This window comes from Perkinsus marinus (assembly GCF_000006405.1).
Source record: "Perkinsus marinus ATCC 50983 genomic scaffold scf_1104296953018, whole genome shotgun sequence".
In the NCBI taxonomy this organism is placed as follows: Eukaryota; Perkinsozoa; order Perkinsida; family Perkinsidae; genus Perkinsus; species Perkinsus marinus.
Genome location: NW_003208655.1, coordinates 444,278 through 458,498, shown reverse-complemented (window position 1 = coordinate 458,498; position 14,221 = coordinate 444,278). Strand labels below are relative to the sequence as shown.

Genomic DNA, 14,221 nt, shown 5'->3' with positions numbered 1-14,221 from the left:
TTGGAAAGTACTACACCACTTCACGTAAAACGGGTTGTGAAACTCCAATAGAAGTGATGTTTTAGATGGCTGGACGAACGAGCGCAGTGGAAGATGCATGACAGTTTTGGGGATATGTCAAACAAGGGGAAAGGGCCGGTGAAGGCGAGTTTAGTCTGGAGACTGGTTATCAAAAAAATATATGCGCATTATGGGAATTCGGGAAATTTTCATTTTTTTCGGCACTTTTTTACCGGAATTAGTGAGAAATTTTCTGAGCTCAGCTGGGGAAAGCGAACATACATTTTTCCAACAGTGTTGAAATGTGTCAAAGTCGTTTTTGTTTCTCAGCCTATGGCGGCGGCGGTGTTGTCGTCGGACTTTCCAGCGCTACTTGAAGCGGTGGCGAGATTGCGGGCAGAAATTGATAAAATTTTCGGTTTGAATAGAACCTTATTACAAGAGGTATCACGAACGGTTGAGGAGGTGTTGTTGGAGGAATCTTTAGGGAGGTGGTAAGAATGGTACGCGTGATAGCGTATCTTTGCGCACGCGGAAGAAAGGAGAAACTAGTGAACAAAATGGGTGAGTAGATGGCGGTTTTTGTCGCGCGCCATGAAATTATGATTAGACCGTACCTGGCGTGGCGACAGCAGCTTGAGGCTGTGTTGCAGAGGCTGGGGTCGGAGTTGGAGGTTGGGCAAGATATTTTTATGGAGTGGAAATATTGAGTGTGTTTAGACTGCTGTTATTGAAGACATTGACAAGCAGTTGCAAACTACTAATGTGTGGGAGCCTAAATGCCAGAATTCGCTGGGAGAAGGAGTGCATGGGCCTAAATTGGTGAGAAGGGGGGATGGTGTGGTATCAGTGGTGATAATTGATCCGATCAGTTGTTGGAGCATGGGCAGTATTGTCTTACCACGTCGTGGACGCCGCATCTACTAAGGGCGATCAAGAGTAGGAGCGTTTATATAGATTTTATCATTATCAATTTTGTATGATATTACGCACTTTGAATAAATAGTAATGGAGTTTCACTGGTGATGTGAAAAACAGATTTCACAACTAAGTTCGTCGTGGAAAACAATTGTGTTATTGTTCACGGAAAGAGATGAGTATTATGGGACTTCACGTTAAGCGGGGTAAACTCCAATACAGTGAAGTTTCACGCCCCGTTTTACGTGAAGTGGTGTAATACTCGGTGAAAAACGCGATATTCGCGGTGATATGCAGTAGTCGCGGAATGTATTCTTCACTAGTGTTTTTTTCCATATCACTAGGGTGGTGAAACTCCATTATATAAAAATATAGTTCGATGGAATTTCGTAAAAAACCGAAATTTCATTACCCCCGGTAGTCCTGGGCGCGCGCTTTTTTCATCTTGCGCGTGCGGTCTATACAGGACAATAAAAAACTGTGAAAAAACTCAGTGATACACATTATCCATTGTGTGATGAATCGAGTGGCATTCAAGTTTAGCCACAGTAAATTCGCAGAAATTTTTCGCTAGTCGTAGACATTTTATACAAATATCATGCCATGTAGAGCATGCGTAGAGTAGTTGGTCGGTTTTGTTTTGGTCGCGCATGCACTATGTAGGGTTCGGGAGGCTCTTTTTAAGAGTTTCCTGTTGTCAGGTACTTTGGACGTGCAAGCGACTACGGTCCGATCGCATCCGTATAGTGCTACGGTCATTACAGAGCACACCATTAGTGGAATTGTAGCTGTTATCAACTGTGCATGGTAGAGTCTTATGTTGGCAGTATATATGGTGGACGACTTCGTATTAGGAGGCTGATGAAAAATAGAGTGAGTCGGACCACTTCAGCGATAAACCATAAGAAGGGGTTGAAGGGGAAGGCCACAGGTGAGAGGTGTTGATGTTGGTGTAGCTACTACAGGTGGATTCATGTTAGCGGCTTTGGGGAAAGCAAAACGGTCGGGTCAAAAACACAGCTCTAGCGGTACAGCCTCAGTGGCACCTAGTGGGAGTAGTGTTGTCACTAATGACGACTCTCCTGGTCAACTGCAGAGGAGTGGGTCTTCGAAAAGCTCGTCGATTCCGCCGTTGGAGTTTATGATAGCGTTCTCGAATGAGGCGGGGGTAAGTGGTTATTGTTGTAGCGGTGGTGTTGTTGTTTTTATGGAAGTGGTTTTCAGTCTGTGGCTGGTTTTTGCGCAACTACGGCTGATGATTTGAATTCTCGAAGGACGCCGGAAACGCGAGGTGAGGGGAGGCTTGGGACTGTTCGTACTGCTGCTGTCAGCATACGTATGAGCGTATACGATGAGGAAAAGTATATAACATTATCACTTCACTACGTATATGGTACATATGGGATCTCTTTATTAATACTTTTAAGCTAGGTGGATATAATCGTGCGTTAATAATTCACATTTTCAAATCTCTTCCACAAATTCTAATTACTTACTCCCCCATTTTCAGAATAGGCCCGTCTTAGCCAAGGGGATTAAATTCCGTTATAAGAAGCGTTTAGTGTATATTATAAAAGGAGTTGAAAGTGGTATATAATATAACAGTGTAATTATTTTATGAAGTATTAAAGGAGTTTGCGAGGGGGTCTTGAACGTTTTATGGTATTTGTTTTAGTGTACGGCGCGTGCATGGCTGGGCAAGCGACTGCATTTAGTAATCTCGCACAGGAAACTGGGCAACACATTGCGGAAGTATACTTCAAACCTAAATATAAGTACGTTGTTGTTGTTGTTGTCGTTGTTGTTGTTGTTGTTGTCGTTGTTGCTGTTGTTGTTGTTGTTGTTGTTGTTGTTGTTGTTGCTGTTGTTGTTGTTGTTGTTGTTGTTGTTGTTGTTGTTGTTGTTGTTGTTGTTGTTGTTGTTGCTGTTGTTGTTGTTGTTGTTGTTGTTGTTGCTGTTGTTGTTGTTGTTGTTGTTGTTGTTGTTGTTGTTGTTGTTGTTGTTGTTGCTGTTGTTGTTGTTGTTGTTGTTGTTGTTGTTGTTGTTGTTGTTGTTGTTGTTGTTGTTGTTGTGGTTGTTGTTGTTGTTGTTGTTGTTGTTGTTGTTGTTGTTGTTGTTGTTGTTGTTGTTGTTGTTGTTGTTGTTATTATTATTATTATTATTATTATTATCATCATCATTACTGTATTTGCTGTTGTTGTTGTTGTTCTTGAATGCTCATACAGTTTCATAATAGGTCGGTCATTTCTAAGGCATTCAATAAGGATCGACTTCTAGTGAGAGTCGAGACGCCGATGACCGAGTCCGTCCGGAACGCTGGGGTGATGCCATCATGTTGGTGTTCTGGATGATGCTTCTTGTCGTCAGGCTTTCGCACAGCAGTTGAAGGAAGAGGGCGCCACTGAGGCTACTAATGCTTACACGGTAGGGAGGAATGCGGCTTCGAGCGAACGATGGATCTTCCGTCAGGTTAGAGGAGTTTTGGATGTCATCGTGTCGGGGTATATAAGATCGTTATGTGAAAACAAGCCCAAGCTGGACCGGTTTCCAAAGCTGCCCGATGTGATGGCCGCCGATGAGGCTCTGGTGGTGGACTACTTCACCAACCATAAAGTGGGAGCATTGGAACGAACGGAGTGAGTCGATGATGATGCCGCTGCTGGTGGTAGAGGGGGAGGTGATTTTAGTGTGAATAAGTGCATCGAGATTAATGCGACAATACGGTCCTTTTTGACGGACAATGACATTAACCTACTTATGGTACACTATCTAGAGGTCACTCGGTTGGTGGGAGCATCCAAGGCAAATAAGATTGCGACAGCGGTAAGTTGGTGTTGGGAGGGGGAAAGGGAGGTGGTGCCTTAGGTGGTGTCAATGACGTCAGCTGAATGGAATAAGAAGCAACGAAGTGATATTCTTAAACAGTTGACGAAAAACCAAGGTGGGCAAATTTTGGGAAGTTGATACCACAACTCTGTCACTTCAGGGGGTTTGACGATGTCTAGTGATGAGAGCCCGTGAAGGAGTAGATATAATTGAGCTGATATTTGCTGTATAGAACTATAATAAGAATTGTCTCAGTTGGAAGTGGAGTGGTGTTGTGAATAGCTGTAACAGTGGTGGGAGTGGGAAACTTGGCAAAATTCGGAAAAAATCTGAGTTTTTCGTCAAATTTTTCGAGGTCCTCGAGCTATAGATATAGTGACGATTTATCGTTGGAGAATCAAGTGAGCACTCTAGTATGTGATGGTTTGGACGTGGTCATAGCTTACCCTGTATTTGACTGCTGAGGAGCTGTGGGACTCTTTAGAGATATGAATGCGGTTGAATGAATGTCGAGTGAATCGGTGTCTACAATACCACAAGCAATAAATGCAACTCAGATGTGTATCGAGAACACTATGGAGGATGAGAAGATCATGTAAGCTTTCGAGAGATGAGATAATCTGATCGCTAGGCTTAGGACTACGAAAATCGCACCGCGATATAAACATGATGTTAATGCAGCGGAATCAGCGGCAGCTCGGGTTCAGCTCAGTGAGCAGGCGGTTGAGGACTTCGATGATGAAGTAAGCAATCTGTGGTGGAGCAGTAGAAAGGAGGGGAAATGTGTCGACCATGTTGTGTTGATCATTTCGAAGGGCACTGGGTATGGGCAGGTGTAGTTGGCTGTAGCGTTTGATGCTGTATACGACGTTTCTGATCTAGTATAGAGGGCGTATGAGTTTGATATGCAAATATGAAAAATGTTGATTGTTTTTCGAGATTTATGAGGAGCTTCATTCTGAAACTGCGCATATAGAGTGTAGACACTGATATGAGGTCCCTGTACTGTGATGAGCATAATCGTTTGAAAGTGAATGTATTTTAGTGTGAGAAGTACTTGGCCACTCATCCTGACTTTATGAGGACAATGTGGCAAGATAGGCTGGTACAGAGGCAAACGGGCTTATTGGAGAAGCACATGCAAATGACCCAACGACAACACCAAGATCTTACTATGGCCATCAAACAGGTACCATCGGTTGCGTATCGAGCAGTACGTTGTTGAACATGTCTAACTGTGAGAAATTAGACGGGCGAGTGGTATCGACAATAGGGAGCTTTTAGAAGAGTTCTAGTAGGGCCTTTGGTCGAGTTAAATGTAGGTGTTATCGATGCATGTTGATGGTTTGACTAAGCAAATGCAGAGTGAAGAGCAGGAGAAGGAGTATGCTAGAGATAGAGCACAGAAAGAGGCTCAGGACAAGCTCGATGTACCAGTGTTGGGAGAGAGGGAGATATTGCTCATTTCGCTCTGGACTTGGTTCCTCGATCTTGGTCGCTGATTATGATGATGGTCGTGGTCTTCAGCTTGCATTGACACTGCTGAATGAGAGGAGTGAGAGGATTGTGGAGCAGTTGAAGACGGGGGCTAACTTTGAGGCTGCACTCAAGGCTACTGTTGCGGAGATAGCAAGCTCAAGTCGTCAAAGAGATGAAGCCAATAAGGAGAACTGCTGTCATCATCAGCATAAAAATGGCGCCAGTTCACCATCGAGTAAGGATACTTTCATCGGTTGTTGTGCATCGGATTGCCTTGTAGGCTCGTCGGCAGGTGTTGCTGTGGCTGGGCTGAAGAGCGAGCTGAAGCTGGTTCAGAGGCAACTGGATGAGGTCGGTGTTGGAGAAGTACAGAGTGCCGGGATTGAACCAGGGACCTCTGTAGGTATTGACGAAAGCCGTCACCATGCGGACTGATGCGGTGCTTCAAGCCGATAAGGGCCGTCCATCAGCTGGTGTGGATGGAGGGGACGAGCGGCCGAGACCACCTGCAGGAAGTAGAGTACAGGTGGGAGGTGGGGTCCGGGGTCGAGCTCTGGAAAGGCCGTTCTGGTTCAGATAGGAGGTTATTATGATGGAGTTCGGGCTGAGGTTGATGCTCTGATGGCTGAGGCAAGGTCGATCAAGTGGGCTTTTGATGGTGACAGGAGTCTCTTGAAAATGCTGGACTTGGAGAAGGGAACGATGAAGGGCAAGAAGGAAGCATCCCCTTTGATGAGACCCAAGATGAGGAAAGTGAGTTGGCTTTAACAACAACAAGGACGAGGAGGTGTATGTCAGCCCCCAGCGATACCGTACTTTGGTGCGAGAGTTGCCGTCGGGAGCACTTGGGTGAACGAGAGTCCTCAGGGCTTTGCAGCCGCACAGGCTTCTGGTGAGTTGAAGTGTGTGAAGAGCTTCGCTCCGCCTATTTTGTGATCCTAGTTCCTGGCTATGGTATATCATCGAAGAAACCCGCGTATTTTGATAAGTTGAAGGCGACTGAGAGAGTGCTGAGGCCGAAGGTCGCTCGGTCAGAACAGGATAGGCGAGGCCGTACCGCGAGTGGTGATCCCACTTTGAAGAGCATCAGAAATCGAATGCGACAACAGCCCAAGGTCACGGCAAAAAGGGAGGTGGAGGGTGCAGTTCGGCGGGCCTCTCCTACGGTGACTGATAAGGCTGTATCGACTGCCTCTGTCGTGGAGCAACAGCAGCATCCAGAGTGGGACGATACGGTGTTGGGCTGTGAGATACCTCGCGAGCCGCCGCCTGTGAGGAAGAGAGCACCACCCCCACCACCACGGGAGAAGGTTCGGCGGCAGAAAGGAAAGGTGGGGGCGAGTCGCAAGGCTGTGGGGAAGCGGAAGATGGCCCCGGGTCCGACTCCAACGGCCAAGTGGGACGCTGTGAACGATCTTGTTATGCTCATACCCCCAGGGGTAGCGGCCCAACCTCGGGTCTCGGGTCTAGGGGCCACAGGGAGCACACTGGCAAGTACAGCTGAGGTGCCTGGGAGGGTCGTTGAAGCTCGAGTAAGGGAGTCGATGGCAGTACGAAGCGAAGGGGAGTCCTTGGTGGAGCGGCTAATGGGGAAGTATGGTGCGGCGAGTAGAGCTGAGGAATCGGTCTTGAGTGAACTAGTTGAAGATATCCTACAAGGAGAGGAGGGCGATAGGAGTATTCGAGGGCCCTCTGGTGTTGTCGGGGAGCATGGAGGGATCGCTGACCTCGTGCTGGGGGAAGTGGAGGAGTGCCTTCGTGGGATGGCTCAGCGGAAGCCACCATCTGCTCTACATCGAGAGGACAAAAGCGCGCGCTCGGAGCAGGTGGTCGTCGATCAGGCACGTGGTGTTGAGGCTGGCGTTGAGGCTGTTGCCGAGTCGAGGCATTCAGGGTTGCAAACTGTCGAGGTAGGAATGCAGCGCTAATGATGACGGAGTGTGGAGTGTTTAGATTGAGCGGGTGGAGTCTGGAGTGGACCCATTGCCGGTTTTGGAAGAGCCTCCCGAGGGTAGAAGGGAGGAGGCGCAGAGGAAGGCTCCAGCTGAAACGGTGAGGGGATTCATGGATAGTACGTGATTATGCACATGTTAGCACACAACACAGACTGATGCTATTGAGTTGCCACTGACTAGAGCAGCTGAAGTTGACGGTGAGTTATGATGGAGATCGTGTGCGGTCTCCTACGGCGCGATGTTAGATGCCGCGGTTTCGGCTCATATTGTTACTGCTAGCGAGGGCACTTCTTGCTCCTCCTCACTGAGGGTGTCCAATACGGAGGTCGTCGAAAGGTGGGTAACTGGTTACATCGGAGTGCAAGGCGAGTTGGCCGCCGTCAGCGTTGCTACGACTATGTTGCTTGGTTCGAGTGGGAGTTCATTGCCTGATCTGGATGGGCAGAGGTCGCCAGGTGAGGCTTAATTTCGTGGCGCAGTGACAACTCGAGCGCGACCATTGTTCAGGTGAAATACGACAGCGTCGGAGATCGGTTGAATGTCATCAGGGGTCTTCCCTTTCGGAGGGCGAAATACGGCAGACTGGAGATGCCACTGGGGAGGCAGAGCCAACATGAATATTTCCTTGACCGTCTGTTGTTGCGTTTTTCCATAGAGTTTTTGGATACTAGCTTCTGCTCCTGCGAGGCATGATTGCTGTTACTAAAGTGTCGATTGTGAACAATTCAGCTGGGGGGCTGCCTTCCGACGCGAATGAGGCTATGGCTCGCATTCTGAACCGTTCCAGCGGTTCAAGCGCGGTTACGAACTCAAGTTTACTCCGTTATAGGAGAGACAATCTAGTTCAATCTGAAGCGACTTTATTAGATTCACGTTCGCGTGCTTTGAGCGACTATCGCGTGCCCGGTTGTGCTGATTTTTGACCGTCCAATTGTACCTCCTCTGTCCGTCGCATTAGCGTAGGAGGCTCCGTTTCGGATTTGCAATACGTTACGCTGGTTCTCGAACTACTGAGGGAGGGGCGGTGGACTCTCGGGTGTTTAGACGAAAGCAGGACGATTTCGTGACGCGTCTTTTTTCTCGTGACTATCACCATAACGGTAATCATTTGTGAGCGATGACCAGTTGCGTTACAACGGGAAGTGGCTGTTAGAGCTGACATACGATAAGTTCCACAGGAATCAATACACTGAACCACACGGAAAGTGACTCGGAGACGAAACCAGTTTCTCAGAAGATCACGCCGCGTGACTCACGCGGACAGTCGCACGAGTAAACCTCCCCAATAGAATCCCTACTGGGGATAATTTCACCAGGAGGAAAATGACTGTCGACGATACAGTAACGAATTCGATAGTCTAGCACGATAGTGGACTTCTTGGCATTGTGGTGACAGCTGTACGAGCCAGGCAGTAACTCCCCCAGCAAGCGTCACCACGACGCCTCGAACCCAGTGACGCGGGCCGCCCGCGGCGGGCGCCAAGTCACGAGCTCTGAGTGAGATTGTCGTTTCTCCGAGACGGGCGTTCGAGCGCAACCTCAGTTATGCAGAAGCTCGTCAGTCCACCACGTGTAGGGAATAGGTACCGATGTGTTGCCAAGGGAGGAAGGCACACGAGGAGGTCGCGGGTTCGATACACCCTGGCAACATTTTTCGTGAATTTTCGAATGCAGGTGCGTGCGTGTGTATTATGCAAGCTATGAGGCGACCTTTCCTAATAGGAAATTCCTATCAGTAGCTTTTGAACTCCATCATCTTTATCAAGCTACATGGCACCAGCAAACGTCTCGCATAAGCCTCCATCTCTCCTAGGCCCCAAAACCCATCTCGTTTTCTTCACGTTATGCGAGATTCTGGTGTATTTTGACAGAGGCCTCATTGCTGGTTTGAACCTCTACTTGAAGAATTCGCTCGATCTCACTGACTTCCAAGTTGGGCTTCTCGGTGGTATGTTCATTTTGGGCTACGTTGTGGCCTCTCCCCTGTTCGCGATTCTCGGCCAATTGTCGGGCGTGTGGACGATTCGTTCGATCTGCATCGGCCTTATGGTCTGGGTCATAGCGAACCTCCTCACTGGAGTGGTACCGACCTCATTCGGTTTCATTGTGGCTTGTCGTACATTAACTGGCGTTGGAGAGGCCGCCTTCTGTGCTTTAGCTCCCCCTATTATTGACGATGCCGCGCCCCCGGGGAGGGGCTCTACTTATCTCGGTCTGTATTTTATGGCCCTTTATGTCGGTCAAGCCCTCGGTTACGTTGGCTCCGGTTTTTTCTCCACGTGGGAGGCCGGACAATATGGTTTTCTGGGCGAGGCCTTATTGATGATCATCCTCATCGTCCTTGCCTTTATTTGGCAGAATCGTTTCAAAGTCCCCGCGAAAGAGGCAACAGAATACAAAGTCGGGAATCTTTTGAAGCAATTCGTCGTCTTGGGCAGTAACCCTACCTATATGACATTAATTCTTGGTTATTCAGCTTTTATGTTTGCTGTTGGTGGTTTTGCCTACTGGGGTCCTGCATCTATTGTAGTGATCTGGAAGGCTTCCCAAACAGTGGGCAGTATGGGTTTTGGTGCCGTCACTGTGGTATGTGGTATTTTCGGCACTCTACTTGGTGGGTATGCTCTTGATGTAGCTTGCCGTAAGCTTGCTGGCCGTAGGTCTCGTACCAACGTCTCGTGTATTCTGGCATTCGTCCTTGTCGCTGCCGCTGTTCCTTTTGCTGCTTCGGCCGGATGGAGTAATTCCATTTACTTGTTTTTCGTCCTCATGTTTGTCACAGAATTCCTACTTTTTTCGTCTACGGCGCCGACCAACGTTGCCATTATGGAGGCAGTACCGACTAACTTACGTGGTCAGGCTTTGGCAATATCAATTGGTGTGAGTCATATTCTCGGAGATTTCCCCAGTCCCATTTTAATGGGTATCTGGAACGATCATATTGGTTACCGATGGTCCCTTTGTATCTGTGGACTGTGGTTACTGATATCTGTCGTCCTATGGCTTGCTGCTAGCGTGTTCAGTCGAAAATACAACGACTCTATCCCATCTGATAGTGGGCTTAAAGCTGAACTGTCATCCCCGAGATCGGCGTCGTCGTCGTCTCAAGTTGTTGATGTTATCAGCCCTTGAAGCTGGAGAAAAGCTTTATGGCTTCCTTGAGTCTTATGGAGTATATTTCCATTTCGGTTCGTTGTCGTAGTAGTATCGGTGTATAGTAGTTTTCCATGGTAAGAGGCTACTAGAACGTATTGGTTTTAAGTGTAGTATATACATTCGTATTGACACCCTTCTTTCCCTTCACTGTCTCTATTGGTTGTGTTGCCAAGTATGGGGCATGGATCATCTCAACAATATCCGTCCAAACTCTCGCACGAACAGTACCAGTAATAGGGTAGCAAATGGCCTTGGTCCTGTAGTAACTTCTATTCGGATGAGCGGACGGAATGGAATTTGAGATATCCTTCTAGAACCTTCAATTTCAATCGTATGCAACAATAAGGATTTTGATTTGACCGTATGCGACGATAGGAACTTCAATTTCAACACAATGCCATAAGGACTCCAATTTCGTTGATTCAGTGAAATCAATTTCGTGTCCAGGAATTCCTATTCCGACAAGTGTATTTTATAGTAGAACTCAATCGGTTAAAGTCATGAGCATTGTCATCAGTTACGAGGCCACCGAGGTGGTGGTGCCTGGTCTGAACCGGCTAAGTTATGTGGGCTACTATTCGCTCTTGCAGCAGTTCTTCCATGACCTCATCGCTGCGGTGTGAGGTTGCCTGTTATTATTTTTCATGTATTAGGTTGGTTGTTACGAGAGTTGAGGGGAAGGTGAATTGGTTATTCGATACGTCATTCGTAGACTCCCGTAGTGAGCATTGGTATTCGGTCCAGCGGTTGGACATACCACACTTCTCTCACTACACCTCAGAATGGAGGGTATCACCATCTCTACAGAATTGGAGATTGGTCGAGCTATCGCAAGCCTCAGACATATAAAATAAGCTAAGGAAGAATCCATCGAGCATTTCATCGGGGGAATGGACGTGTGTGTGCGCGCGTGCTAGCATATGTATGGTTGAGAGCTTTTTATAACCAGCCAGGTCTTTACCTACCGTGGGATATGTATTGCATTTATATCCCCCCCCATAGACTGTCTGTGAGGAATTGATGGAATTTCTCTTCGTGTTATGAACACGCTTGAGTACAACCCAGTACACTTCATACACTTCAAAAAGCGGTGGTCGGATCTGGGCGATGGGGATGAGAGACTACCATCGTAAGCACCCAGATTGGTTTAAGGAGAGAGAATTGACGAGATATGTATGTCATGTATATTTGTACACTATTAGTGCATGTATAATACATGCACTACGGAGCCGGACAAAGTGGCCGTTCACATTGTGTGGAACCCTGGACCAGGAGTGGGTGGTGATTTGAACATACATCCACCAGCAGACAGTGACGGTCAACTGGGGCTGCTTGGATCAGTCAGAAGCTGTTGCATTTGTGCGCTGAGAAACGCACAATGCGCCGTAGAGAGCGATTGTCGAAATATGTGGTGGAAAGGCACCATTCGGAATCTTCAGAGTGAGCATGCACTTCTACCTCCATCTCGAAGGTATATTGTAAGTGGAGGCGACTCGAAGAGTGGCGAGGCGAGCTAGTTGTAAACGGCTGTTGTTGTTGACGTCACCGAACGTGTTCCGTGACGTAGCACACACAGTCTGTGCGCGTGGATCCACGAGGACCAGCCCTTCAGACAAGTGGCAACCACACAACAGCTCTATTGATCTGCTCAATTTTAATGACTGTTCATGCACATGGGTGGTCTACCAGATGTGAATTGTCGAATCGAGAGAAAACAAGGTGAGATTCGAGACGGTCGTTCACAGGGCTAATTTGTTGTCATTTTTCCTGAACTAGTAAATGCCTCACGACCAAGTATTGTTAACTATCGAAAACGCTTGTCAAGTCGATATCGGTAACAGAGGTATCGGTCCACTGATCACTCCAGGGGTCCTACCAAGAGCAGTCGACGCCCTCCGTAGGCCACCCGAGGGAGGCAGGGCGGTAGTCGTCACTGGAATGCCTTGCTGTATTGACAAACCACCTCCGCAGTTCGAGTCGGACGGTCTGATCGGTTCAGTGTGTGTAGCAAAAGCGTTGAAGTCGGTCGGCTGGGAGGTCTCGCTCGGTGTTGAAGAGGACATCGCTGAGGTTCTCACAGTCCTGACTGACGATGAGATTCCTGTTATCGGGGTCGATCCGGCGTCATCTCCTAGTGAAGTGAGTAAGAAGATCGGGAGAGTTCACACGGTTGTTTGCATCGAGAGAGCTGCGCCTCCCTACAAGACCATGCGCAACTTGCAGATGGACGCTGCCAAGATAGCTCCACTACACTGCTTGTCTGAGATGGAAGGGGTCGTGACGGTGGCTGTTGGTGACGGTGGCAACGAGATGGGTATGGGCCCTCTGCAAGATCTAGTGGCCAAGTGAGTATCTTGTGTCGACTAGTATTGGAGGAAAATGTGCTTGCTGTTTGCTTTCCTCAGCTGAGCTTGGGAGTTTCCTCACTAAATACAGCAGTTTATATACGAATTTGAGTACAAGTGTTCCAAAACCAAGAAGAATTTCCGCGAAATTTCCATATCGTCACCGACACACATACATATTCTCCCACACTGGTGTCGACTCTGTTCATTACAGACTGTTATGAATCATAACTTTTCATACGCAATTGGTCAGGTACATTCCTCTGGGCGAATCCATCAAAACGAGCACGAGATCAGATTTTTGTCTGGTCGCCGGGACGAGCGACTGGGGTTCCCTCGCCCTTGCGATGAGTTTGGGTCTCAACTGGTCTCGAGAGCAGCATGAACAGCTCTCTGCCATTCTCCAAGAGAAGGGTGTTCGTGATGGTGTTACTGGAGTGCCTGGTCCGACCCTAGATGGTATACCTTTGGAGAGGACGTATGATTTGATTGACAAAATGAGGAAGATTCTTATTGAGCAAGATTGATGTTATTTCCATTTCCGAAGGGTCATTCCCGTAAAAGGATTCCCGTTGCTTTTTCTCATTCGGTGGGGATCTTATTTGCGTTGTCCAGTTGTTGTCCGATGTACATGCTCGGACTTGGTTTAGCGCACATGGCATGTGTTGCATACAGTGTCAGCGATAGCACTGATTATTATTTCATCTATTGTACTGAGATCACTGCCGTTAAACTCAATGTGTAGGGAAGAGCGTTGAAACGGGCGCGTGACCACGCGTCAGTTAAGAACAAGGCAAATGAATGCTGAAATGTTTACAGAGTGATACTCATGCACTAGGATCCGCACTAGTCACTACAATATTGAGAAAGAGGTCTTCAAGGAGCTGACAGTTACATTACCATCATCTTACAAACTCTGTAGAGGTTGCGGTAGCCCATCATACATTTTACATGAAGTAATGCGAGCCTTATACGCAAGGCTTTAGACCCGTTCGTTTTGTAGGGGGATGAATTCGATTGTTGCCTCCTCTTCAGAATTGTGGAGGATGGGGAGAAGCGAGTACATACCGCATTTTCAGGTCAATTTTTTGTATATATTTTTCCCGGATTTTCAATAATTTACGCACTTTTTTGACAAAAAAATGCCTTTTTCTCAAACTTTTCACCGTAAGATTTCAACAAATTCCCCAAAATTTTATGGCATCCGCTGGTCTTTCTGGAAATACACCCCCTTCATCTCACGACGTTAACTTGAAAATTTCTGATCAATTTCTTGAAAAGAAACTACTACTTTCTTTACAGAGTTCCGAAGAGCTCAAAAATTTAATCCGGCTCCTGGGCGCGCGCTTTTGCAAAGAAACAATTTCAAATATCGCTCGCCCGAAATTATCCTGGCCTCTGCGTGCGCTACTTCGAATCTGTAAGTATATTTAGGTTGATTCAGATCGATACAGATAGTCGATGTAGTGTTGGAATTGCCCCCCCTTTGAAGTGGGGGAGGAATTTTTCTCACAATTTTGCAAACCTGTTGTTGTCGCCGGC

At 47.5% G+C, this 14,221-nt stretch overlaps 3 protein-coding genes across 3 annotated transcripts in view; all 3 read left to right on the top strand.

The window, feature by feature from the left end:
- Pmar_PMAR017736 (hypothetical protein) overlaps positions 1–7,644 on the top strand; it is a gene marked incomplete at both ends in the record, with an annotated part of 10,761 nt that extends 3,117 nt beyond the window's left edge. Inside the window, 29 exons of the mRNA XM_002776816.1 lie at positions 66–138; positions 331–444; positions 488–564; positions 611–674; positions 721–822; positions 873–939; positions 1,620–1,725; positions 1,773–1,849; positions 1,899–2,086; positions 2,143–2,209; positions 2,594–2,693; positions 3,155–3,239; positions 3,286–3,342; positions 3,388–3,554; positions 3,606–3,741; positions 3,784–3,859; positions 4,285–4,339; positions 4,382–4,487; positions 4,790–4,933; positions 5,067–5,174; positions 5,272–5,458; positions 5,504–5,589; positions 5,627–5,749; positions 5,800–5,976; positions 6,022–6,115; positions 6,166–7,133; positions 7,177–7,275; positions 7,318–7,375; positions 7,424–7,644. Coding sequence (XP_002776862.1) covers positions 66–138; positions 331–444; positions 488–564; positions 611–674; positions 721–822; positions 873–939; positions 1,620–1,725; positions 1,773–1,849; positions 1,899–2,086; positions 2,143–2,209; positions 2,594–2,693; positions 3,155–3,239; positions 3,286–3,342; positions 3,388–3,554; positions 3,606–3,741; positions 3,784–3,859; positions 4,285–4,339; positions 4,382–4,487; positions 4,790–4,933; positions 5,067–5,174; positions 5,272–5,458; positions 5,504–5,589; positions 5,627–5,749; positions 5,800–5,976; positions 6,022–6,115; positions 6,166–7,133; positions 7,177–7,275; positions 7,318–7,375; positions 7,424–7,644 — 3,982 coding nt within the window. The remainder of the gene's footprint in view (positions 1–65; positions 139–330; positions 445–487; positions 565–610; positions 675–720; positions 823–872; positions 940–1,619; positions 1,726–1,772; positions 1,850–1,898; positions 2,087–2,142; positions 2,210–2,593; positions 2,694–3,154; positions 3,240–3,285; positions 3,343–3,387; positions 3,555–3,605; positions 3,742–3,783; positions 3,860–4,284; positions 4,340–4,381; positions 4,488–4,789; positions 4,934–5,066; positions 5,175–5,271; positions 5,459–5,503; positions 5,590–5,626; positions 5,750–5,799; positions 5,977–6,021; positions 6,116–6,165; positions 7,134–7,176; positions 7,276–7,317; positions 7,376–7,423) is intronic.
- A 1,304-nt stretch (positions 7,645–8,948) lies between these two features.
- Positions 8,949–10,480, top strand: Pmar_PMAR017735 (Hexuronate transporter, putative; the record flags this gene model as incomplete). The annotated part of the gene is made up of 1 exon (XM_002776815.1): positions 8,949–10,480. The coding sequence occupies one exon, from the start codon at positions 8,949–8,951 to the stop codon at positions 10,308–10,310; it is 1,362 nt and encodes a 453-aa protein (XP_002776861.1). The 3' UTR covers positions 10,311–10,480.
- Positions 10,481–12,113: 1,633 nt separating this feature from the next.
- On the top strand, positions 12,114–13,206 carry Pmar_PMAR017734 (conserved hypothetical protein; the record flags this gene model as incomplete). Its single annotated transcript, XM_002776814.1, has 2 exons — positions 12,114–12,679; positions 12,933–13,206. The coding sequence occupies 2 exons, from the start codon at positions 12,114–12,116 to the stop codon at positions 13,204–13,206; spliced, it is 840 nt and encodes a 279-aa protein (XP_002776860.1).
- Between the last annotated feature and the right edge of the window lie 1,015 nt (positions 13,207–14,221).